Genomic DNA, 25413 nt, shown 5'->3' on the forward strand with positions numbered 1-25413 from the left:
CGGGACAGAGCGCAGGACAGGAAGGCCTGGCTTGCTATGGTCCATGGGATCACGAAGAGTCGGACACGACTGAATGACTGAACAACAACAACAACAACAACAACTTAACAACATGCACCAGGAACACCATTCTATCACCCAACCATAAATTTCACACAAATGATAAATCGCAAGCAATGTATTTGCTACTTTGACTGAATCCATCTATCTGTCCTCTAAATTGTAAAGCACAATCTGCATTATTGTCAACTCAGGTCATTTCGATGATATGTTGCCAGCTAGGAAAATCTGTTTTTTGTTATATCTCAAGTTGTAACCCACAAACAAGCCTGCACATGTCTAACTATATTAGCTTTGGCCTGAAAGGAGGGGGGGCATCTTTTGTAAGGCTGGAGGCAATTCTTACTCACCACAGGTGAGTGGCTACTTAGAAGCCTGCCACACCCTCTCCAAAAACTGAAATTGCTGTTAGGATAAAAAGAGGCTGCAATGGCCATTACTAAACACATTAATGACCTGTTTTCAAGCTCTTAATGTAGTAATTAAAATAGTTAAAATGTTGTGACTAGACGTGATTATACTGTGGCTGCAATAAGCCCTTTAATACCCTCTGTGTTTTGCCCCACTAGCATGATGAATGGCTGCAATTTGCCAAGTGAGCCTTCATTCAAATGCATCCCTACCCAGACTCAGAAACTGGCCTGAAGATGCCTGCTGCAGTCCCATTACTGAAGCTAAACAGCTCTGAGGCTGGCCTTACATACACACCACATGGAGATTCATAAAGATAAAAGGCTCAGACACAACTATAACAAAACATCTTTTTTAAATTAAAGCCCTCCACACTTGGCCTCCTCCAGAGTAGTTTATTCATGCCCAAGAGAGCATACTAAAGGGAATGTCAGACTTCCTCATACATGTTTGTCTGGCCAGAGAGCGCCTGGGGGAGGGCTCCATGTTCCCCAGAGACTGAGGCCTTCACAGGGGTCCGGGCAGAACAAACCACCACGTGAGGAGCTGCACAGAGAACCTCTAATAGCTGCTTTGGATCCCTCTAACCCCAGCCCTTGCAAGAGTGTTGTCACGTTGGTCCTGGCTCTGGCTGAACAGCAGGCAAATGCTTCTGCCAAAAAGGAACTGAGGCTGTGGAATGTGCTTCGCTAGCAGAACAGCTCATTCCTGGAAAAGCCCCAACACAGCAGGAGGGCAAGAAGGGACTAGGGAGAAAAAGAATGCCTTGAGCTCCATCAACTCTGTACACCTAGGAGAAAGAGTCACCACAAAACAGCTGCCTAACCACCAGCCCAGTAATGCCAAAAATATTGTCAGTTTGGTTAAAAAAAAAAAGAAATCCAGAATATCTGGTTCAGAATACAGTGTGCCACGTTAGCAGGATTGTGCCAAATAAATAAAATGTTTGCAAACTGGCTTATTTTGCACAATTTACTTGGAGCACAAAGACTGGGCTTTCTTCATGCAGAATTACCAGTCCTGGTCAGAGTCTAAAATGGCAAACACAACAGCTGGGCCACATGTGTAAGATTTTGATGGCTAGTATGCCTATAAAAGGTCTTACTATCAGCAAAGAGCAAGCCAGCCTTGGTCATTAGTAGCAACCAGCTTCTAAGCCACATTCTTGGATCCTGGAAAGCATTTTTGTGAAGCAACATCAAGAGAACAGGCTCACAGTTTTCAATCCTGGCAGAAGAATTCCACTCCAGTTCTTTCTCAAACAGACCCCTCTTTACCAGTCAGCTACAGTTTTGCTTTGTCCATGACCAGTGAAAGGCTTAGTAAGGCAATGAGTGACATGTGTGGTAGACAGCAAGGTTGTCTCCATCAACAGAAACCACAAATTGCAACGACAGCCACAACAGACATGTGCCTCAGTGGATCCTCTCCCCAGAAAGCTCCAAGTGTTGGGTACATTATGTGACCTTTGAACTGTTTCCCACACCTCACAACTAGGGTTGTCAGAGAAATCCAAAACAAAGTCAATGACTTCGCATTTCTGTGAATTCAGCCTGCAGATTCCACAGCAGACCAGCATCTTCCAAGTCACTTGGACCTGCGGACTGGTTTTTTACTTCCCGGAATTGTACACAAATGTAGCTCTACAAAAGTTAGTGGAAAATGTGCAAATATATACACCTTTTTTTTAACACACACACACGTACATTTTATACATCTCTGATCTTTCTTCAGCCTCTGCTGTGTAGCACTAAGAAAAATACAGAAAATATTGCATACCAGCAAAAGTTATGTAAATTGCAGCAGACTTTTTTGCTGATTTTCCTGAAGGGGAAAATAATCCAATTCCGTCAATGAGCGGACGATGAAACAAAAGACGCCTGACAATCTGCGAAACACACACGGAACGGATTAAACAAAATCCATAAATCCCTACTCACAACCCTGTTTCTCTCACCACATCCCTATCTCTGGGCCACGCCACAGAAGATCAGAAGTCTCTGTGTTGGATTGTATGTTAATTACAACGTACCAGTAGAATAACTGAACAGAAAACAGGCCCATATACACGTCACTCACAAAAACCCATACCCCAACGCAACGGGGGAGATCCCTGTGTGCAATCCAGAAGGATAGGCATCTGCGGTACACACCTAGTTCCCACTGAATTTGATGAATTTGTCAGATGCACTAGAAGATGCACTTTCCCATCCAGGTCAGCTATCTTTTGCAATAAAGCATAACTAAGTACCAGAGCTCAGTAGTAGAGTGCATGCTTTACAGGCAAAAGTCCCAGGTTCAATCCCTGGCATTTCCAGGTTGGGCTTGAAAAACTCTTGTTTGAAACTGTGGAGAGCCACTGCTGGTCAGTGTCAACAATACTGGACTAGATGGATCAAAGGTCTGACTGAGTATAAGGCAGCGTCCTGTGTTTTATAACTAGAGCTAAATCAGGGCCATGAGGCTTCCACTTGTATTATTACTTTTATTACAAATATAAATGAACTTAACGTAACTGATCTACAACTGATTTTTTAAAAACAAGATGAATGATTAAAAGACTTAAAAGATTAATGATTAATCAGTTGCCAGTCAAGTCATGGCACTTCAGAGACTAACAGACTTATTGTGACATGGGTTCTCAAAACTTTTGATGGTTATCAAAACTGAAGGTGAAATGGCTTATAAGCAAAAGGTTCTATCAACTGAAGGTGACATCTTGCACATCAACCCCCTCTCCCAAGTTGTTTGGCATCTACTAAATCTTGAGTCTTTCAGGTCAGGCACACACATATCAGATATATGCTACTCTCCAAAGCCACTCAGAATCTGTACCCCCCGCCGAAATAAAGTGCCATTTATTCTTCAATCTTACTACCCCCCCCTTCACTCACAACCCAGCCTATTTAAATTCTGCAGATTCCAAAGGCAGAGAGAGCTCAGCATCCTACTCCAGTCCTGAGGAATAGGTTCACTCTCTGTGTGTGTGTGTGTGTATGTGTGTGTGTGTGTACGAGTGTGAGTGTGAGAGAGGGGGTGGGGGAGGGAGAGAAGTTGGCATTATTTTCCTTAAAAAGATGGGGAGGCAGAGCCAGAATGGAATACCTGGTATTGAGAGACTAGGATTCAAATGCCACCTCAATTTTTATTTTATTTATTTATTAAAGTTATATCACACCTTTTTTCCTCTTACGAGGAACCCAAACAAGCTTACATGATCTTTCTCTTCTCCATATTATCCTCACAACAACCCTGAGAGGTAGGTTAGGCTGAGAGCCAGTGACCAGCTAAAATCACCCAGTGAGCTTCATAGACAACTGGGGACTAGAACCCGGATCTCCCAAGTCCCAGAGCAGCTCTTTAACCACTAAACCACACTGGCTCCCTGTGTCAATGTGTCTGTCTTGTACAAGACACTAAGCTTCAACCACCTCTAAAAAATACAGGGCATTGTTGACCAGCCTCCTGCGACAGTTGCAGACACAAATGGAATTCGGATAGGGCTCTTCATTAAAACAAAGTTCTGGGCCAAGATAACACAAATCCTGCTCCAAGAAAAGCTGAATTCTACAAAAATTAAAAATTAAACATGCTTCCTTAGTTGACATTATTTACTGCTACTCATGAAGCCCCATTCTGGACTACTGGAAATCATACTAAGCCCCTGCTGAGATTTCACTAGGCATTACTGACACTTTAAAAGGTCACCTTTGCAGGTATAAGCACTATAAACTCTTTTATTTTATTTTATTTTCAAGGAAAGCAGAAATTCTCAGGAATGCTGAACTGTGCGGCCAATTCCAAATTTTGCTGCATGTCAGTACTTGTGCAGAATACACACCATCCTGAAATGCAACAGAAAATATAGCAGCAATAAATCGGGGTGCAGATTTCTAAAAACCAGGAGTGCCCTCCCATCCAAGCTTTGATTGCTGCTATGCCATCAGTTTGCTAATGGCAAGCCCAGTGAATAAAAAGAACTTGAGGATTTTCTGAGTCAGCTAGCAAGCAACAAAAATAAGTGACAAGTATGAGCCAAGCAGCCCAAACTACAGACCCTCAAGGGTTAGCTGATTGCACCCTTTAGATCCTCCACTGAAGGCCAATGCATGCTGTTCCAAGCAGCACAACCAACCTAAAATAGGGCAAAGACACTCCCAGGTGACGTGCTCTGAGCTTTCGGACAGCTACACTCTCTCTGCAATACATGTTTCCTGCATGATGCCAAAGCCCATCAAGCTCTTCCTAAATCCTGTGGGGATCAGAAAAGCCCTCTGAAACTAGAGAAGTGACAACAGATAGGCGCTACAGTTTGCTCTGAAATTCCCAAACAAAACTATTGAGTTTGCTCTGTTTCTTAAGGCACCATTTGGTGGAAAGGTAGGATACAAATTTAATACATAAACAAGGAGAAACTTCTAATCAGGACTAGCTGGCCAGCTACCACCCCATCTTAAGGGCATGTTGCAAGGGGCTGCACCGGACCCTGAAGTGGAAGGTGCCACTATCTTGCCCCGATAAGTACAGAAGGCCAAGTTGCTAGTATTTATACAGAGACGTACCCAATCAACAGGCTACTGCCCACCAATAACAGGGGCTGATGTTGCATTCCGTTATTCACTTCTACTCCTGAAGGGGGCTCTGAGGGCTAAGCATGCACAGTCTCAGGGACTCATACTAGGTCTCTCTCTCTCTTTCTCTCTCTCTCTCTCTCTCTCTCTCTCACACACACACACACACACACACACACCACCTCAAGAAATAGATGTTCCCCTTCTTCCTCTCCAAAATACTGAAAGAGCTAGAAATGGTAACCAAGCCTAATCCTGAATCACAGAAACCCAAGCTGTTGAAAGAAAAGTGTGCATGGCTCCAGCTTGGACTCAGGTCTTCCCTCTAAAAGGTTTTAGGAGCAGGGGCTGGCCACATTTCAGCTTTCAAAAAGTGAGTGTTTCATCCAAAGTCAATAAGCAGCAGCTAGTTTGGAAGCTCCCTAGCTCAGAGGATAGGATAGTGCCAGATCAACAATGTGAAGTGAAATTACAGAAGCCTCAAAATAGTAACTGCCACAAAACTGGCACATTATGAGAGAAAACTCTTTTGCCAAACATGTGCACCCTGGCATGTTACCTTGCTTGGGGCCTTGCCACTCCAAATAGAGGCCCCACATGCCCATAACATTCAGATTTCATTGCAGAGCACAGCATGGATGGAGCTTGCATACAAAATGGGTGGGACCCACTGGTGGTACACATATTTAATTTTTAGAAGATTTTATTCCTGATGCTAAGCTCCACCTATGCTGCACAATGGGACCCATTGCAGCAGAGACTGGGCTAAAATGTCAGGTGTGAGTTTTGACAAACAACTGAATATAGTATGACCCACCCACACACCCCACACATCACCCACACCAGCTACTTAGCTCCCTGGGCTGGGAAGACTGGCTTGGTACAACTGGCAAGTAGTCTTACGGCTTCAAGCCAAGAAGCTCTTGCAGTTGCCAAACTGATTTGCTGCTCACCAGCAGTAAATAGGATTTTCCACATGTTGCTACAGCTCTATCATACATCTGGATACAATTTTGCAATACCTCTGGCTTAATATGAGGGCAACATGTTGTTTCTCTACTAGGACTTAAATCTAGGAGAGCGTTGTCACAAAATTGGAGCATACATCCTGACTACTGTAAACATGAAAGCATGGGCATGCCTTTTCTCAGCCCCACCTTGCTTTCCTTCCTTCAACCATTAGAGGGTTAGGTTTCACCTACTCTCTCTCAACAACATATATCACCCTCTCCAATGGAAGTTCCCTTTTACCTATTAAGTTGCTTAAGCAGCAACCCAAGATAGCAAACTTATCTCCCTTTCATGCAACTATTGGCATCAATGGCTTTTACAGTGTGGACTAAATGCCTTCCCTGACAATAATAGCCCCCCCTTCTGTCATTAGTATCCACGTGATTAAGACCGTGTGGAGAAAGCAGAGCTGTGCTTGCCAGCTCTGTCCCTGCCAAAGCTGCCTCTATGCTGTATGGCCATTCGGGCATGCCTGAAGAAATTCATGGTGAGAGTCAATGCAAATTCAGAAGGCTTCCTGATTGCAGACATGTCCCCAACGCATGGAGGCAGGTCTGGCAGAGGACGTGACAGTGAAGGAAGCACCAGCCGGCATAGCCCCAGTCTCCATATGCCCTTAATCACATGGAGACTTACAAGCGAAGGGGGCTAAAAAGAGCCTATTACAGGGATGCAAAACCATTCTGAGGTTCTCCCATTTTTGGATAGGGGGCACAATTGCCCACACTAGGCCTTCCGTGGAACAGATGAATTCAGTGGACATGGCCATACCCATTGTCATCTCTCCCCCTCCCACACACCCTCTTTTTGCCTCTCTCTGTAGCCGAAAGAACTTGACCAGCACTAGGAAGGGCAGCTGCTCCTACCAGCATCAGCGGAGTCCCCTGCCACTGGCATCCCCACGTTATCTTAAGATCTTGTATGTAATGTCTGTCTTCTTCTTAGGCCTGTGCCTTTCCTGATGACCATAACAGACCTGTTTTAGTGTTTACTTATCTCCATTTCTGAATTGTAATTGCCAGCGAATACTTTGTAACTGAAGTATCTTGGACTTCCATAGTACTTATACCTGCTTGTTGCATTATCACACAGGACACGAATCACAATCATATAGTTTCTTAGATGCAATGGCAGCACAGCATATAGTGACTAAGAAACTAAACACCTCTCTCTTAACTTACTAACCACAGAAGGCTACAGCAAAGACTGTAGAACCCTGCAAAACACTCCCTTGCTTTTCCTAATCTAGTCTGCCAGAGTTCTGCTTCAAAATCCAACTCCTACCCTATATAACGTTTCTTAAATTACCCCTCTCACACAAACATTCCTGACCCACCCCAATTAAAATGAAGCCCCATCGGTACTGTAAAACAAGCTACCCATTCCAGAAAACAATATGTATTAACAAGATTTAACTGGAAAGATATGGTCTGATGTTACCCGCTCCTCAGATCCCCATTTTGAAACCAGCATTAGGTCAGAAACAATTACACCCGCTGGGGCTTTTCAGCCCCCCACCCTTCGCAGCCCAGCAGCCATCTGAATGCATTCATGGCTGTTGGTAACAGATGCCACCCTACACCCCCTCCCCAACAGAAAACCAGTAGGCAGAGCTGGAGGCCAGGTCACCTGGGCACAAAGGCCCATACCACGGTTCCACAACTGGTACTCGGTACTTGCAAACAGCTAGTGAGATATGAGGGCTGAGTTACATACTGTGGTGGTAAGTAAGGCCTGGAAAATAAGGGCTCCTAACCAGGATTTCCCTTTGTGGGAAGGGATGCTGCTATGAGATGTAAGCACCACACAGGAGGGGTCAGTTCATAATCAGTGACAAACACTTAATTTTGTTTTTTCTGCCCTTCTCCCCCTCCCCCCCATCAAACTGATGATCTCACCAAGCACAAAAGAAGACCCAAGCATTGCATCATTTTGCACACTGTCAGCTGTTTCCTTAATTACCAGGGAATGATGCCATGAACAGCAACAGGGGGGGCTTAGAAACTGCCTTGAATCACAGGGTCCATTGTGCAGAGGACACATTGCCTCTCAAGGGCATGCAAGTGGCTAAGAAAAGAATGATTTGTTCTACCCAGCTGCAGCACTTCAGCCTTTGGTCAGGATCACCTAAGAGCTGAGAATATTTTGAGAAAAAGCAGGAATAGATTTAAGGAAAATTTATTATTTTATTTTACTTATTATAATAATAATATTGTAAACTTGGTAGATTATTTGGGGAGGGGAGAATACTCAGAAAGGAGCAAATCCATGTCCAAGTTTGATTACAAAAATCAAAGGACGGCTTTAGAACCCAAACTGTTGTTTGAGTTTCCAAACATATCGGTATCATTGCAATTCAGATTTGCTTGTCTGATTTTTTTCCCATTTGGAGTGGCCTCTGAAGGCAAAGCAATGGCCCCAACTACTGTTTGTCAGTTCAGCCATGAGATATCACATCAAACCATAGCTGCCAAAAACCACAGTTTACAAGCCAACTTCAAGCCATGGTTTATGATTTTGGTTTGTTGGCCAATCACAAGCCATGGTTCATCACTTCATACATCACGCCAAACTAATTATTGTTTCTTAATTATGGTTTGGTAGGATATCTCAATTGAGCCTTTGTATGACCAAACACTAAGTCTTCTGTACTAAACTTCAAGCAAGCTCTTTGATAGAATGTTGTTGCTAGAGAAGCCCTCTTAGCAGTAAACAGAGGTTCCAGAATAGGTGCTTTAACTGGCCAATATGTCCTGCTGGGAAACAAACTATTGACATTTAGACCCAGTTTGTGTGCCAGGTGAGTCTGAATATTCAAGCTGCAGCTTGTCATGTCATCCAAAACCAGGCAGCAGGGGTTATGTGAGGGTCAAACAACCCTTGCATAACCCTAGAAAAGGCCATGGGTTATGCGAGGGCTGCTTAACCCCTGTACAACCACTCCTGCCACCCAGGTTCAGACAACACAACTAGCCATGTCTTGAATCCTCATAAAGCACTGCAGCACACCATGGCTTAAATAATCCATAGTGGCTTATTTGAACATGTGAACCAGCTTTTGCTCTCTGTTCGCAACTGGTGCTTAAGACTCAAATGGCAATCAGCCCAGATCTGAACAAAGTCCTCAGAAATTAATCTTAAAGATGCATCAGCAAATCAAACAATTGCTGTGATAGCTTCATTATTAGCTTAAGAATAAGACAGGAGAGTTCAGGCTAAACCAGAAAACCACGCTAGTCCTCTCCAAGTAGCCAGAGGCAGAGGAGGATGACTCAGTGGTTTAACAAAGGCTGACCTGGCACAGGGTCTATTGGCAATCCTTTGCAACTCTGAAGCTGCCAACTGTGCAGATTTGGTCTAGATGGCCCCCTCAAAAACCACCAAAATATACAGAAACTGAAGCAATCCTTTTCAGAACTGGAAAATGCCTTGCATCAGTAATACACAGTAAAGCACTGTGCTCCCCAAGTTAAATCCGAATGTCCGTTATTTAGAGATCAGGTCGGGCACAGAGGTGGAAGGCAGCCATTTTATTGCATCACAAAGGAGAGCTCCAACTTGAAAGTACATCTCCAGTAGCTAACCCACTTTTAACCTGATGTAAGTGTTACGAACACTGAAAACTGCATTAAAAAAAATCTGCCAGTACTAATTCTCTTTCATATAGCAAAGTGCTTCACAACAATGTTGCATACCCCATGCATTTTTAAAAAATAATCATCATTATCTCTCTTCCAGTTTATAGAAAACAATCCAACCTGGTTGACTGGAGATGATTTGAGCTTGTCACAAACAACTGGCTGTTTATAAGGCTGTTTTTCTTGCAGTGCTTAAGTAGACACTTGAAAACTCAGAGAGAGCTTGCGGCAACGGGACCCAAGATTTGTCTGCACTACAGAGTGATTAATTGTCATGGCTCCCCCTCAAGGCAACCCAGAGAACTGTAGTTCTATGCAATGGCTGAAATTCTGTCTCTAACCAAATTCTCATCACCTGCATAAATCTACAGGTTTCCTTTCCCTACATTCAGATGGATCAGTTCTTTCAGATATACCTTCCCATGAAGCGTCACAGGAAAAAAAAACCCAGTAATTATTTACGAAGTGCCTGTCAGGGGTGTTTCTGAGCGCAGGGAGTGGGATAGCAGTTCAGATTCTGAAGGAGAACCATCAGACATGGGGGAGCAGTTTTCCCAGGCTAGTCCAGACATGAGTAGGCCGGTTTCTCTGGTTACAAACGTACAGATGGCTGAGCTTGAGGGTCCCTCCTCACCCCCCCCCACCCCCCGGTGAGAGGCAGCGACCAGGAGGCTGACCTAATAGATGCCAGGCGCAGGCGCAGAGCAAAGAGAGAGAATGCAAGGGTGGAACTTAGACGGTCTACCCAATTAGCCTTGTGTGAAAAGCTGTTCTTAGAGACCTCGTGACAAAAGAGGGACCTCCCCCGGCTTAAGTTAGGCTAGTGAGACGCCTCCCTTGTCAAATGGCAGGCAACTCTCATAAATTCCATTTGGATCCCTGAAGGCATTCCTTTGTAGATGGAGCATTCTCTAAGAATTTTCATCTGTATGACCCTGTGAAGTAATGGATTAAAAGCTGTAGACTCTCTCATCTGTGTATGTTTAAGCATTGATGTGAAGTGGGGGCCAAGGGAATCCTGACAGTGCCAAAGTACACAGCCATTTCATAAACAAAAAAAACGGTCCTTGCCCCAAGGAGCTTTCTCCCCACAAATCAAAATTAGGGTGTAAGAGGGGAGAGGCAAGGGCAACAATGGATAAATGTGCGCATCCTTAGGCCTTATTTTAGTAGGAGGGCTAAGAGGCTAAGCTAAATGCTTCACAGAAAAAGTGAGGTTTGAGAAAAGATTTGAATGAGAGAGAACTGGCATCGCATTGTTCTGTTAAAAAAAACAGGCCAAGTGCACCTGAGCAGGCATGAGCAGCACCAAAGTAATTAAAGGACAGAACATTCCTGGCTGTTTTAAGGAGCCAGACGACAAAAGTTGGGTGGAGTCAGCAAGTCAGTGCCTGGAGCTCAGAAGCAAGGCAGTCCTGCCACTTAGCCAGACAAGCAACAAGGGAAAAATTAGCAAAACAAACAAGCCATACAGCACATCCAATGCTTGCAAACACTGTTGTCATTTGCTCTCAGCTCTCCACAAAACCCACTCCAAGTGCCAGAGGCATCTATCATCTGCTAGGAATATGGCACAGCCAATGGGCTCCTGCAAACAGCCATCAGTACAAGGAAATGTCAACTTGGGATACAAACAGCTGGCAGTCCATGAGCCAGGGCAAGATTAAGAGTGTAACAACAGCCACTCTTAATAGGCAGGAGATCCATCCTCTATTTGGAAAATATATGTGCTAGAAGGACAGAGGCTCCTGGCACGGATTTCAAACAGGACATATAACAAAAATAAATCAATGGATGTTCTGCCCATGTCAACACATTTCCCTCACACACATGTGTGCGAGAGAAGGCTGCCAAATCCCAGCAGCGTCTGGCTGACACAATAGGAATTCTAGCGGTGCTTTCTTTGTTCTCTTCTCTGTAAAGTCCTGCAAAGCTCAGCCTTGGATGCATCCCGTGAAACCTGGGTGATAATTAAGCAGCCCTGGCTTAATAATCAGACCAGAAATTACTTGGGATACTAATTTTCACTCACCAGCTGAGACCAAGGAATCGCTCAGAACTTAAATCTGGAAACAGCAGCTGCAAACGGGAGATGTAAGAACCAGGAAAGGGAAGGAAGCAGCCGCCCCATTGCTGTGTCCCACTAATGGAAGAAGCTGTAGCCCCATAGTACAGTGTTTGTTTCACAAGAGGAATGAGCCTCAATCCCTAGCCAGGGTTTGTCAGGGCCATATCCAATCTAGACCCAAGGTGAGGGGCTTGCAACACAGGGGTCCTGCTATCCTTTGCTGAAACTGGAAACTTGTGCTGGAGCCAGAACAGGAACAGACAGAAGTTGCCATTTTGATGAACAGGAAGGGACAAATGGCCATTTACACTAGGCCTAGCTATCCAGAGGCTTCATACAGTATGCCAGTTGCAGGGAGCTTAAATAAAATTCACACAAATAATATTTTCTTCACACAAATGTCTTATTTTAGTGCATTTTTAGGCCATCCTTCCTCCTGAAAGCTCATGATAGCATGTATTGTTCTCTGCACTCCATCATTTTAGCCTCACAATCCTTTATAATAGAGACAGTGATTGATGCAAGGTCACTCAGTGTGCCTCATGGCCAAGTGGAGATCTAAAACAAAGGCTCCCTGACTGAAGTCCCTCCTACTAGCTATTATAAGTGGAGCACTTATAGGCCTATGCACCTCACGAAGCTAAGCCCCAGCCTCAGTCCATGAAGTCCCTCTTTCAGCTCCAGAGTCCCTAACTCTGTTGATCTTCATCAAGAAGGAAGTAAAGAAAAGATATGGGAAGCAGGAGAGATGGAGGACCCCAGTGGAGCAACACTGTTGGGGGTGGGGTGGACTTTGGCAACAACTAAGTCTGGGGTGAAGGGGCAGGGGCATCAAGTGTGGTCCACCACTCACAGGATCCTTCCCCATTACTGATAGCAAAACAATGGAATGAATACTACTCCACCTACTTGCATGGAAAAGGTGATGGGTCTGCATCTCTATGCCTTACCCAGCATCCCTAGGCAACATGCTCATCAGTGAGTGCCACATTCAAGACACAGGGATCTGGAACTCTGAGAATATGGCTCCAAACTAGATAAAACTAGACAGACACCCTCCCTACAGCAGATTAACATACCATGACAATAAGTGCAGAGTGACACACATTGGGAGTGGAACATCCTAATTTAACATGCAAAGTCACAGGGCCTAAACTGGATGTCACTACCTAGGAAAGAGATCTTGGGAGTCATGCTGGGAACCCCACTGAAAACAGAGGGACTCAGAAAAACCTCCATACATAACTGCCTTGAATGCCATTTTTCTTGGTAAAAAGGCAGGGTACAAACCAAATAAATAAATAATAAAATACTTAAAGCATGCATGGTGGGACCACGTGGCTGCACAGGCTAGGCTTGCTCCCCGCCCCCAGGCCTGCCAGCTGTGCATGAAGTGGGTGTGTGAAGCAGCCCTACGCATGTATGTAGACTGCCTGCATGCCAAAGGAGGATCCCGGGCCAAGCAGGATCCCCCTTCTCATGGAAGTGGCCTACACGTTTATGTTAGTAAACATATAGGACCACTTCAAAATGCAGATGTATAAAATCATGAACCATATATAGAGAAACAAACTTTTCTCCCTCTCACATAGTACACTCAGCATGAACAAAAGGAAATATTTCTTCACAAAACACATAATTAAGTCACAGATGTCACTAAGCTACTAGCCATCACAACTGAGGGTAGAGGGCCTTTTAAAAAGAATTAGGAACATCCACAAAAGAAGGCTGGTCTATTAGGCCCGAGAGCTACATAGAACCGTCGTGTTCACAAGCATGAATACTGGACACTGGGAACAATCCAGGGAAGACCCTCACCATCATGCCCTATTTACAAGCTTCCAAAGGCATCAAGCTACCTACCATTGGCAAAGAAGCGAGGAGTCAATGGATCTCCAGCCTGACCTTGCAAAGCAATTCTTACATTCCTATGAGATTCATCGTACCTGTTACAGTAGCCCTGTTCCCTTTCCCAGTGGCTAGAGACAAGTTTATAAAGTGCAAGTTTGCTGTACTTTGCTCCAAATATCAAGTGACCCCACAGATGGAGAAAATACTCACAGCCCTGCTAATTTCTGATGATGCATAGGAAAGGCAGACCTTGCCTCATTTCACACACACACCAGCCCACCCACCATTTCTGCACAGAACTCTGAATCAGCAAGGACAAAAATTATATTTCAGGAAGTGATTTGCGCAGAAAAGATTCACTTATGTCAAAACTATTTTCCAGAATGGGTCAGGTTGCTATAGCCAGAAGGCAGGAGAGAAAAGGAACCCAAGTCCTTGTCAGAACCCCATCTGCAGCCTCACTGACCAAAGAATCATCATCTCACCATTACCCTGATAGATCTCAACCTATCCCTCAATTCTGTACTTTCCTCCCATCATTTGCCAGAGACTCCAAAATATGTCCAGAATGTGTCGCCGAAAGCTCATAATTCTTTTTAAAGAGCATCTGACTGTAAATACAAAAGTTGTCACCACAGCAACATAAAGTTCAGGAATCTGATTACTTTGGGGAGGGGCCCAACACACAGGAAGCCCCCCCCCCCGTCTCCACAGGAGAGGACAGCAGGCAGCACAGATTAGTAGCAGCTGAGCACAGATCCACAGCCGCTGTGACCCTGCACTATCTGGCAGCTGTCTGGATAACGAACAGGTTTCCCTACCCCGAGACCCTCACTAGCTTAAGGGTGTGTCACAATGTCTCTATTAAAACATGCCCTCTGCTCCAATTTGCCAGATTTATTGTTTCTGAGCAGGTCTTTACACCTTGTGACCCCAAAACCCAAGCATGACCATGCAATATGGCCTGACAAGGCAAAAACGTTGACAAACCACCTGGTTTTGCTGCCTCCTTGAGGTTGCAAAAACAGGGGCAGGGGGTCGAGCATGTGGCAGGACCTAATACCTAACTGGTGGACTGTGTTTGGCTTGGTGGGCCACAAATTGTGCAGGGCTGTTTTCAAGCTTTCCTCCTCCCCAAATGTGGAGTTGTTTCAGCCCTCTTTTTCTTTTTGTTTTTTCAAAAGCTGGAAGGTAAGATGCTTCTCTTTATCCTGTGAATAGTAATTTTTCTTTCCTGCATATTAAGTGGAAAAAGTAGAAAAATAAGTAAAAAATCCAGCACAGAGAGAGCAGCTGTGCTTGTCTTGTATAGTAGGGATGCTAAATGGAAGGTTAGATAAAGCTGCCTTACACCATCAAACCAATCTAACCTCACATTTGACAGCCATGGCTGTCAGCTGCTTTCAAGGGTTTCTCAGACAGGAACCTTACCAACCATGTGCCTGAAAGCCTTTAAGTGGACCGAGCCTGGGACTTCATCCATGCAAAGCATATGATGGGTGAGGCTATGCCTGAGGAATAACAGGGAAAGGCTGAATATGGGAGGTGCAAATACATCTACCTATGCCTCCCTACTGTTGCACCTTTTTGTAATAATACATGTATTGTTACAGCAGTGTGATCCAAGGAGTTGGAATGCCATCTTGACCAAGGAAACCCAGTGTCAAATTAGCCACAAATATACTGGGAGATATTAAGAACGTCACAGTATGAATCCCCACACTGGTTAAATGTTTTGGAATATGCTCCCGAGGGAGGCTCACCTGTGAGGGACTGTAGCTCAGTGGGAGAGCACCTGCTTTGCACACAGAAGGTCCTAGGTTCAATCCCTGGCATCTCCAGGCAGGACTAGGAAAGAATCCTGCCTGAAACCCTGGAGAGCTGCTGTCAGTCAGTGTCAACAATACTGGGCTAGCCAGACCAACAGTCTGACTCCGTACGAGGCAGCTTCCTATGTTCCTACCTTTTTACTGCCAAGTGAAGGCTTTATTTGCCTTGGTTCTTGCTATGTTTTATCTTCAGTATGAATTTTATAGAAGGGTGTTTTTTTTCTGTTGCTGATCTTTCTTGTGTTTTAGTGATCTTTTGTTTTATTACTGTAAACCAATTTTATTTATACCTGGTATAAGTAGTATATAAATGTTCACAATAAATAAATGGGGGGAAATTCAGCAGCAAGGGGAGGGGGGAGACCTAGACATTTGTAGTTTGCTTTTTTAAACAACAACAACAGCAACCTTTAATTATAAAATCCAAAACTGCAACTAAGGTAATTCAAATTAAGTTAGGCATCTTGGTATAAATGTATGTGAACTACATGCTTGACAGTTTGCAAATGTACAATTGTGGTAGTGGGGTTCATTTACAGAAAGAACAGCGTGTGCCTATGTGGGGGGGCGGTAAGGACAAGGAAAGAGGGCTTCTGGGGAAAGGGGGGAAATGCTACATTTGCAGATTTTTCTCAGCAACCACAAGGACTATCATTTATTTTTAAATGAAAATTGGACTTTTCAGCATACTGTATTAGCAAGCATAGGCTACACTTTGTGGCTCAATTACCACTGTGTAGATTACTAAGCTCCTAACAACAGTGCTGTGCAAAACAGGGCAGAATCGGGAGGATAAACAACGTAAAGATTTATGAAACAGTGTGAGCAGTAAGATTTCTGGAGAAATTACTGTCCATCGTAACAAGATCCCAACACACTATTCATCTCCCTGAGGGAGGGAATATGCAAGGTGAGCAGCGAGCGTTTTAAAAAAATAAAAATAAAAATGTATTTCTCACTCTGAATTAAGCTGGCATATTATCCTTACAGGAAGGACCACACAGCCTGAAGCGAAAGGCAGATTGTATGGAAGAATGAGGAGCTGGTGGTTGTACACCACTCATATAATATCTGTCTTGCTTCAGCTTGCCACAAAGGACCCTAAAGAAAACAGGTTACTGCTAGCACAATAGATAGAAAAGTTGTGACAGCAGATCTGCAGCCAATCCATTACTCTGGGATCCAATTCAAAACAGTTTGCTCACTGCCTGGCATGCTTCCAACGGTAGTTCTATGTACCTTCCAAATTTGCTTAAGTTCTTTTTGTATACTATCATCTTAGACAAGGAGATTCCTTTCTATCTATCTATCTATCTAACCATCTATCCATCCATCCATCCATCCATCATCCATCACATTTGTATTCCACCCTTCCTCCAGTGAGCTCAGGTCAGGGTAATGTATTTATCTTCACAAAAACCATGTGGAGTAGTATAGGCTGGGAGAAAGAGGCTTGCCCAAGAACACTCAATGAGGTCACGGCCAAGTGGAATTTTGGAATCACCGCCCCCCCCCCCCCAGATCAAGCCCAACACTCTAGCCTCCACATCACACTACCGCCCATCAAATTCCACTTTTAACACACTCTGACTGGGTTCACACGATCATGACAGGTAAAATAAGCCATGCCGCCCATGCTGGCAGAACTTGTTTAATTACCCTCACCGGCGTTGGTTGCCATGTCACGTAAACCTGGGCACTCACCATGGTAAGCTGGGCACTCACAGGTGCCCGGCACAGTGCAACAACCCCCACAGCTAAATTAAGCCACGGTGGGCTGTCATGTCATGCAAACCAGCCCACTGTATCATCTTTATTTCTCCTAAGAGAAATCTTTATTTAACCTAAGATGCTTAGCCCAACTGAGACCTGGGTGCAGTTCCCAGTTCCTCCTTGAGCAAATACTTCTCAGAAGTGAACAGGAACCCCCATCTGTAAAGCATGAATTCTTGCAAGTAGCCCCACAGGATTGCAACAAGTACAAAAACAGATACAAAAACGCGGTCCATCCTAAATCTGGGGAGAAATTGAGATCAATACATTTGCAAATCTGCACTTCTTTTTTTCTTTGTCCCTCTCAGCCTCCTAGCCAAGCCAGCCTCCGTTTTTATGTTAATCTCAAGTAGAGACATCAGCAAGCTCTTTTCCAAATTAGTACTTAATTCCTCTTGTGCAAGGAGCCCAGGCCTGAACACAACAGCATTCCAGGCCTGGTGTCCCTATTGTCATGTAGAGAAAGATAGATTCTCCTCTGAATAGGCCTAGGCACAGGCAGTCTGGGCCACATTACACATAACTGACTATTATTACTCATACACGGGCCATTATTAAATTGGCATCTTATAAAGTTTGCTTTGCAATCATCCCTCTTCTTGAGAGGATTAGGGTATGGGATGAATTTTTTCCACAGCTGTTTTTATCCTCGTTGGGTCCCAAATCAGTGTGGTTTGCTGTCCATTCTTAAGTGCTTCACATTTGCTCTCCCATTTGTGACCAACACGGTCAAACCCATCCCTCTCTGTGGAATACATTATAAAACTCCTAACACAGACCTCTTTCCAAAATTTACTACTGCCTATTTTTTATATAGCACCTTTTCAATTTGTCGTGTTTTAGCATCTTTGCTTAAATATTTCACCATTAGTGAAATCTGAAAAACAATTTTATTTGCCTTACTTAAAAGAACATATGTAACAACTTAATGACCCAGTCTGCACAAACAACCCATGGTTTGATAACCATGGATTGTTTGTGAGCACACAGGAGCAAGCAAGCATGCTGGTTCCTGCTTGTTCACCAACTTCCATTTTCAATTAACAACCCAGGAACACCCCATTCCTGGGTTTCTCTCATGACATGTGAACTCGGAAATTCTGGGTTGTTTAGGGGTTCAACAACCAAGAGTTAACCCAATGTTTCCAGATTCACACATCTCAAAACAACCCTGGGTTAACTGAAAGCAGAACCAGTTGTTTTCCGAGCCAAATTAAAGGTGTTGGTTTTGACCTTTAAAACCCTATATGGTTCCGGCCCAGCCTATCTTAAGGAGCGCCTCCAGCAACACCAGACAACCCACTCAACAAGATCAGCCTCGGATGGCCTTCTCTCTGTCCCATCAGCCAGGACAGCTAGACTGGTGGGGCCGAGGGAGAGGGCCTTCTATGTGGTGGCCCCCACTCTGTGGAACTCCCTCCCTAGGGAACTCCACCATGCCCCCTCTTTAATGAGCTTCTGCCACGTGTTGAAAACGTGGTTGTTCAGGCAGGCATTTGGGGTGGGTTAGGGTATTAGGGTTGCGGTGGCGACCAGGGCCTCGGTGGCTTAGTGGTTAAGACGCTGAACTGCAGACCGGAAGGTCGGCAGGACAGCAGTTCGAGACCCGAGTGCTGCGTGACGGAGTGAGCTCCCATCTTCAGTCCCAGCTCCTGCCAACCTAGCAGTTCAAAAGCAAGTAATTGCAAGTAGATAAATAGGTACCACTTCGGCGGGAAAGGTAACAGCGTTCCGTGCACCTCGGTGTTCAGTCATGCCGGCCACATGACCACGAAAGCATCTTCGGACAGCGCTGGCTCTTCGGCTTAGAAATGGAGATGAGCACCACACCCTAGAGTCGGACACGACTGGTTGGGGACACCTTTACCTTTTAGGGTATTTTTAGAAATATGATGTTTTTAACGTAGAATTTTATTGTTTTAAACTGTTCTATTGTTGTAAATCACCCAGAGTGGCTGGGTGACCAGCCAGATTGGCGATAGATAGATGGATAGATAGATGGATGGATGGATGGATGCAGGCAGGAGGCGGTGCCCCTGTTCGCTCCCGCATGACCCCACCAATTCCTGGGTTAAACAACCCAGGAATTGGCCATAACAGGCAAACCAGGGGAGTCTTAAGAGAATTGGCCATGGATCTGCAACACTTGCGAAGAGAAAACTCTCTGGAAAAGTCCCTGATGCTGGGAAAGACTGAAGGCAAAAGGAGAAGGGGACGGCAGAGGATGAGATGGCTAGAGAGCATCACCGATGCAATGAATATGGACTTGAGCATGCTCCAGGAGAGAGTGCAGGACAGGAAGGCCTGGCGTGCTATGGTCCATGGGGTCACGAAGAGTCGGACACGACTGAACGACTGAACAACAACAACTGCAACACTTGGCCTCAAATGCAAGCTCTGCCACTGATTCATTCTATAGCGTCATTTCTCCTCAGTTTCAGTTCCCCAATCGTAAAAGTGTACCTCATAGCACTGTTACAAAAGTAAAGGTTGATTATGTAAAACACTTTGCAAATTATTCTAAACAACTATGCTAATTAAATTTAACCTCTCTGTTTTCCAGAGCTTTCACAGCCAATTATCCATAGCTAGTGACACAATTCTTTGGTTTATCAATTCTAGCAGTTGTTAATACAATTATAATTGTTTCTATATTGTCTCCTTAGGATAATATTGTTCTAGTAATGCAAAAAAAATATTAACAGAAGGTCAAATACCCAACTACATTGTATATTACAGCTATTACATTTTTCTGATATTATTTACATTATTTAACACCCTGGCAATCTAATTGCTAACACTGGCCCTTTCAAAATAAAAAGAAAATGCCAAAAGATTACCAAGATTTTGTAAACACACGGCTCTCCCATTCACAACCAAGCACGCAAATTGAGCAAGTATACAAATTTATATCCTATTTATTTAGATAATTCCTTCTGCGTGCAGAATTTGAGCTTTGGGGCCCAAATTTAGTATTTTATTATTGTGTCACATTTGTATTCCATCATTCTTCCAATGAACCTAGAGTGGAAAACGGCGGCGGGGGGGGGGGGTCTTTCATTTTATCCTCACAATAACCACGCAAAGTAGCTTGGACTGAGATATAGATACTGGCCAAGCAAGGGTTTGAACCCAAGTCTCCCCAGTCCAAGTCTGGCACTCTAGTCACTTCCCGCCCTGGCTCTCTGTTGCTCTAGTCCAGAATACAAATGAAGGCCAACATTACAGTATGATTTGTTTTACAGGAGCCCCCCTCGTGCCCTCCAGATGTTTTGGACTCCAATCCCCATCAGCCCCAGCCAGTATGGCCAATGATCCGTTAAGTTGGGAGTTGTCGTCCCAAACATCTGGAGGGCATCAGGCGGAGAAGGCTGGTTTATAGCTATACATTTTCAGCCCATATGGCAGGGTTGCAATGAAACTGTGTCAATTATTTTCCAGTGTAAGATTTCAAAGATCCTAATGTGCTGGTTTATAAACAATATATCCACATCATGTCCTTCACTAATGAAGAGGCAGCCCCACTGTCCAGAAGACAACAACTGTTTAGCAACATACAGCTGAAATACTAGAGGCTAGGAAGAAACATAAAATATACTGAAATCAACAGAAATTGAGAATGACAAATCCACTCCCAGCAAACACTAAGAGACACAAATTTTTCATCATCTCTAGACCGTGTGTATCTTGGCAAAACATCTCATACAGAGTAAAACCAGCATATCAAGGCTATCATTTATATGGGACTAATAAAATTACCTCTCACTGATTTATTCCCTACACTTTCCACAAGTCTTTAGAGATTTCTGTACATTTCTTGTTAGGTCCAAACCAGTCTTTGGGGCCATTCAAAGAAAACTATGAGCCTGCATATCATTTCAGAATGCAACTGAGGAAAGTTATAGCAACAAATGAAGCACGTATCAAATGCTTCCTGCTCATGGAAAGGTAGATGATCAGGAAGAAAGATTCTAACTTAGCCTTCTTGCTGTAATATTTTTTAGATGGAGGCACATAATACACACACTTTGCTATGAAGCAACAGAGTACCAAGAGTGCTGGTTCATACACTTTTTCTGAGCTTGTAGATCAGCCCTTGTAACAGGAACTTAGGGGAGGATACAGCCTGGGATAGGCAGGAGTGGCTGCAACAGGAATGTATCTGTTGGGCTACAAAAACTCTAACCAGCTTGTTGCCCAGTTCACATAAACAAGACATAGAGTAAGTTATAAGCCGGCGTACAGAACCTCAGGCCCAGGGGAGCAAATCTGGCTCTCCGTGGGGAGCAAATCTGGCCCTCCATAGTTTCCCAGAGGGCCACACCCTCTTCGCCTGACCCCCACCCCCTTTTCCCCAGCCACTGATCGCTTGTTGGTTTCCTGCCTCTGGGGCATTTTTCCCTCCATCTAAAAAGTTGAAATGACCCTCCTAAGACTTTGTTACTAGCAGTAAGAACGTTAAGCTTAAATATGCTGGTATTTTGGGCTCTACCCCATTTGCCTTCAACTCCACCCGCCACTGGAATGTGGCCCCCCAAAGCTTCTCTGAAACAGAATTCAGACCTTGGGCTGAAGGAGGTTCTGCACCCCTGTTGTAGGCTTTAAAAAACAAAAGCTCAACACTTGAATCTTGGGAATACCATGGCAGCCAGCATATTGGAGTTCTAAGAGCAAAAGGAAACTAGAAGACATTAATATAATAGAAACTGAATAATCTAAAAGACAGCAAGATGTGAGGTATGTGTGTATTTCCAAGAGACAGAACAATCCTACAAAAGGGAGGAAGGAGAAAATAAGTGTGTAACATGGAAAGAAAGAAAAAAGGTCAGGGCAGGGGGGAGTGAAGCAGCAGCCATACATGGCTGATTCCTTAAAGAGGAATTTATTTGTCTCTTAGGACATACAATCAAACTGGAAAATTACAGGGCCTTCAGAATAAGGAAGGACTGTGGGAGGAGCCACAGAAAAAGCTAGGGTCCCTTAGAAATAGATTCTAGGAGACTAGACTAGCCCAAGAGAAACAACCTCTTATACAGGTTTCTCAGAGATAGCAACTCACTCTGCAAAACATTAGTGTGCATAGGGAGAAGAGAGAATGGTTAACATCCCCTGGGATGTCAGGGCCTCAACATACCAAGGTTGTGGAAGGGAGTGCTACAGGACTAAAAGAGTAGGAGTTGCTCCTTCTGATGAGTTTTACAATGTGGTGTACAACAGGCCTCAGGATATCCTCCTCCTCCAGACGGTGACACCACCCAATAGAAGAAGAGCATCCCACAGTGTAAAGCAGGGGTGTTGAACCCCTTTCAGCCTGAGGGCTGCATTTCAGTTCAAAGAAGCTCTTGGAGGGCACATTCCGGGGTGGGGTGGGGCAAAAGAAGGCAGGGCCAAAATACCAAAAATACCGGAATATTTTATTGGAGAACTCTTACTGCCAGTAACTAACCCTTAGGAGAGGCATTTCAACCTTTCAGAACGGGGGGGGGGGGGACTATACAAAAGCCAGGAAACCACAAAACATCCAGTGGTGAGGGGAAATGTGTTGGCCACCTGGGGACCCCTGGAGGGCCAGGTTTGGTTCTGCACTCCTGTTGTAAGGATGCTAAGAAGGAGCAACTTTTGAATCCGTTCCCTTGATGCAGCAAGGGATCCTGGGAGCACAAGTCTCAGGTCACATGCTAATTCACCGGTGCCCCTAAAGCAGCCTTCCCCAACCTGGCGCCCTCCAAATGTTCTGGAGAGCACTAGGTTGGGGAAGGATGCCCTAAAGTCTTGTCACTTGGGTGAGAGACATCGGAAGCGGCCACACAGTGAGTGAGTCACAACACTGGTCCCTCTAGCTCAGTACTGTCCACACCAGAGGTAGGCAACCTGGTCCCCTCCAGATGTTTCAGACTACAACTCCCGCCAGCTTCAGCCAACATGGCCAATAGGGATTATAAGAGTTGCCCTCCAGGTGTTTTGGACTACTGCAGGTTGCCTCTCCCAAGCCTACACTGTGTTTCAGGCAGAGGGTCTTTCCCAACCCTACCGAGCCGTGCCACGTCCTTCCCCATGCAAAGCACGGGCTTCACCGGGGAGCTGCGGCTCTTCCCCTTGTGAGCAGCCAGCTGGCCCGGGGGGCTCTCCCCTCCTCCAGACCGAGGGGCCTTGGAAGAAGGGGGCAAACCCCCTTCTCCTGGGAGATGGGGCTTAACCATGGTGGGGACTCCGGACGCGCCGCATTCAGCTTCTCCGGGGAAGCTCAAGGGCCCTCCTCGCTGGGGTGGGGATTCTCCTCTGCGGGAGGGGAGTGGGGCTGGGGCTGGATACACCGAGTTTGCTGCCGGCTGGCCCTGGAAGGGCCGCCCCAGCTGGGGAGAGGATTCACGGCTCAGCGGACCCTCCCCGGGGGAAGCGGACGGGGCCTTGCCGTTCCCCCCCGGCGGCTGGGGGAGGGAGAGGCGGGGTTGCCCCTCGGGGCGCCGGCTGGAGATGGGCCCCCCCGGGGGCGCCGTGCGCGGGGAAAGCGGGACCAGCGAAGGGGGGCGGCGGGAGGAAGGCGAGGGGGACGCACGGGACCGGCCACCGGGGCCATTCGCGGCACAGCCGAGGGGCGGCGAGGGCTCCGCGGGCGCGGCCGGGCGTCCTCACCCGAAGTCGTCGTCCATAGACTTGAAGTAGAACTTGTAGCTGGGCCGGTTGAGGAGGGCCTTGAAGTCGCCCAGCGTGACCCGCTCGGCCGGGATGGGCAGCTTCACCAGGTACGGCGTCTCCTGGTCGTCGAGGTGGTAGATGATCTTGGTCTCCGCCGCCGCCATGGCCGTCGCGGCCGCCGCCGCCAGCCAGGGCCGCGCCCCTCGAGCACAGCCGCGCGCGGCCGGCCGAGCCCGGGCCCGGGCCGAAGCGCAGCAGCCCCGGCGGGCGCCTCCCGGCCTCTCGCTCCGGCGGCGGCGGCTGCAGCCAGGGGGCGGCTCCGGCAGGCCAGGCAGGCCTCGCGCGCCCCGGTCTCGCCCTCCGCCTTCCTCCAGCCGGGCTCCAGCGCCGCCGCAGAGCGCAAACTCCGGCCACGGCAGCGCCTCCCGCGGCGGCGGCGGCGGCGGCTCCTCCCCTCAGCGGCCGCCCGGCGGCCCTGCGGCCAGCTTCCCCGCACCTCCGGAGGGCCCGCGCTCGTCCGCCCGGCCCCCGCCGCCCCACGCCTGCCGCGAGGGCCGGCTTAGTTGGCCGGCTTCTTCTCGGGAACAGCCACGACGGAGGGGAGGTCTTCTCACAGCCCCCAGAGAAGGGGGCCGAACAAGCGCGAGCTGCTGGAGGGGCGGCCGGGCGGGCGGCAGCGGAGGCCTCGGAGGCGCCCTTCTCATCCTCGCGCCGCGCCACCCTCGGTCGCCTTTATGGCGCGCCTTGCCGAGGCAGCTTGCTTTTACCCCCGACCCACCTCGCACAGCGGCCCTGCGAGGGAGGCTGGGCTGAGAGAGGGGCAGGCCCCAGGCCGCCCAGTGAGCGTCGCGGCTGGGCAGCGATTCGAACCCACCTCCCCTCGCCCCTACTCCGATGGTGTACGGCAGGGGCGGCAAGAGGTAAATCCCTCGCTGAATCGCAGTTCACAAGAAGAGCCCTGCTGGGTCAGGCCAAGGGCCCGTCTGGGCCAGCATTCTGCTCGCACAGTGGCCAACGAGCCACTGAACCGCAGTTCACAAGAAGAGCCCTGCTGGGTCAGGGCAAGGGCCCGTCTGGGCCAGCATTCTGCTCGCACAGTGGCCAACGAGCTGTCGCTGGGAGACCCCCAAGGAAGACGTGAGTGCAACAGCACCCTCCCACCCATGTTCCCCAGCGATTGGTGTACATAGGCGTACTGGAGGTAGCACGTAGCCATCAAGACTAGTAGCCATCGATAGCCTTCTCCATGAATTTGCCCGGTCCCCTTTTAAAGCCATCCACATTGGGGGCCATCACTCCATCTTGCGGAAGTGAACTCCATAGTTTACCTATGTGCTGTGTGAAGAAGTCCTTCCTTTTACTTGTCCTGCATCTCCCACCAATCAGCTTCAGGGGGTTAGGAGAGAGGGAGAAAAATGTCTCCCTATCCACTTCCACACCATGCATTATTTTGTACACCTCTATCATGCCTCCCTTTACTCGCCATTTTTCCCAGCTAAACAATCGCAGCTGTCATAACCTTCCCTCATGGAGTTGCTCCAGGTCCATGATCATTTTACAGTGCA

At 46.6% G+C, this 25413-nt stretch overlaps 1 protein-coding gene across 5 annotated transcripts in view; it reads right to left on the reverse strand.

Annotated features, from left to right (window-relative positions):
* The window catches only part of DVL3 (dishevelled segment polarity protein 3), a 68565-nt gene extending 44148 nt beyond the window's left edge, over positions 1 to 24417 (reverse strand). For 2 of the 5 annotated variants that reach the window (XM_084847670.1, XM_084847671.1), the window contains exon 1: positions 23846 to 24110. In XM_084847670.1, the coding sequence (XP_084703796.1) occupies positions 23846 to 24012 (167 nt within the window). In that variant the 5' untranslated portion in view covers positions 24013 to 24110. Of the gene's footprint in view, positions 1 to 23845 lie in introns of all 5 variants that reach the window. The other 3 variants (XM_084847673.1, XM_084847669.1, XM_084847672.1) reach the window with 3 other exon arrangements.
* Between the last annotated feature and the right edge of the window lie 996 nt (positions 24418 to 25413).

The sequence above is a fragment of the Heloderma suspectum genome, chromosome 3 (assembly GCF_057233095.1).
Source record: "Heloderma suspectum isolate Gila_16-S chromosome 3, 16-S_ref, whole genome shotgun sequence".
Lineage (NCBI taxonomy): Eukaryota > Metazoa > Chordata > Lepidosauria > Squamata > Helodermatidae > Heloderma > Heloderma suspectum.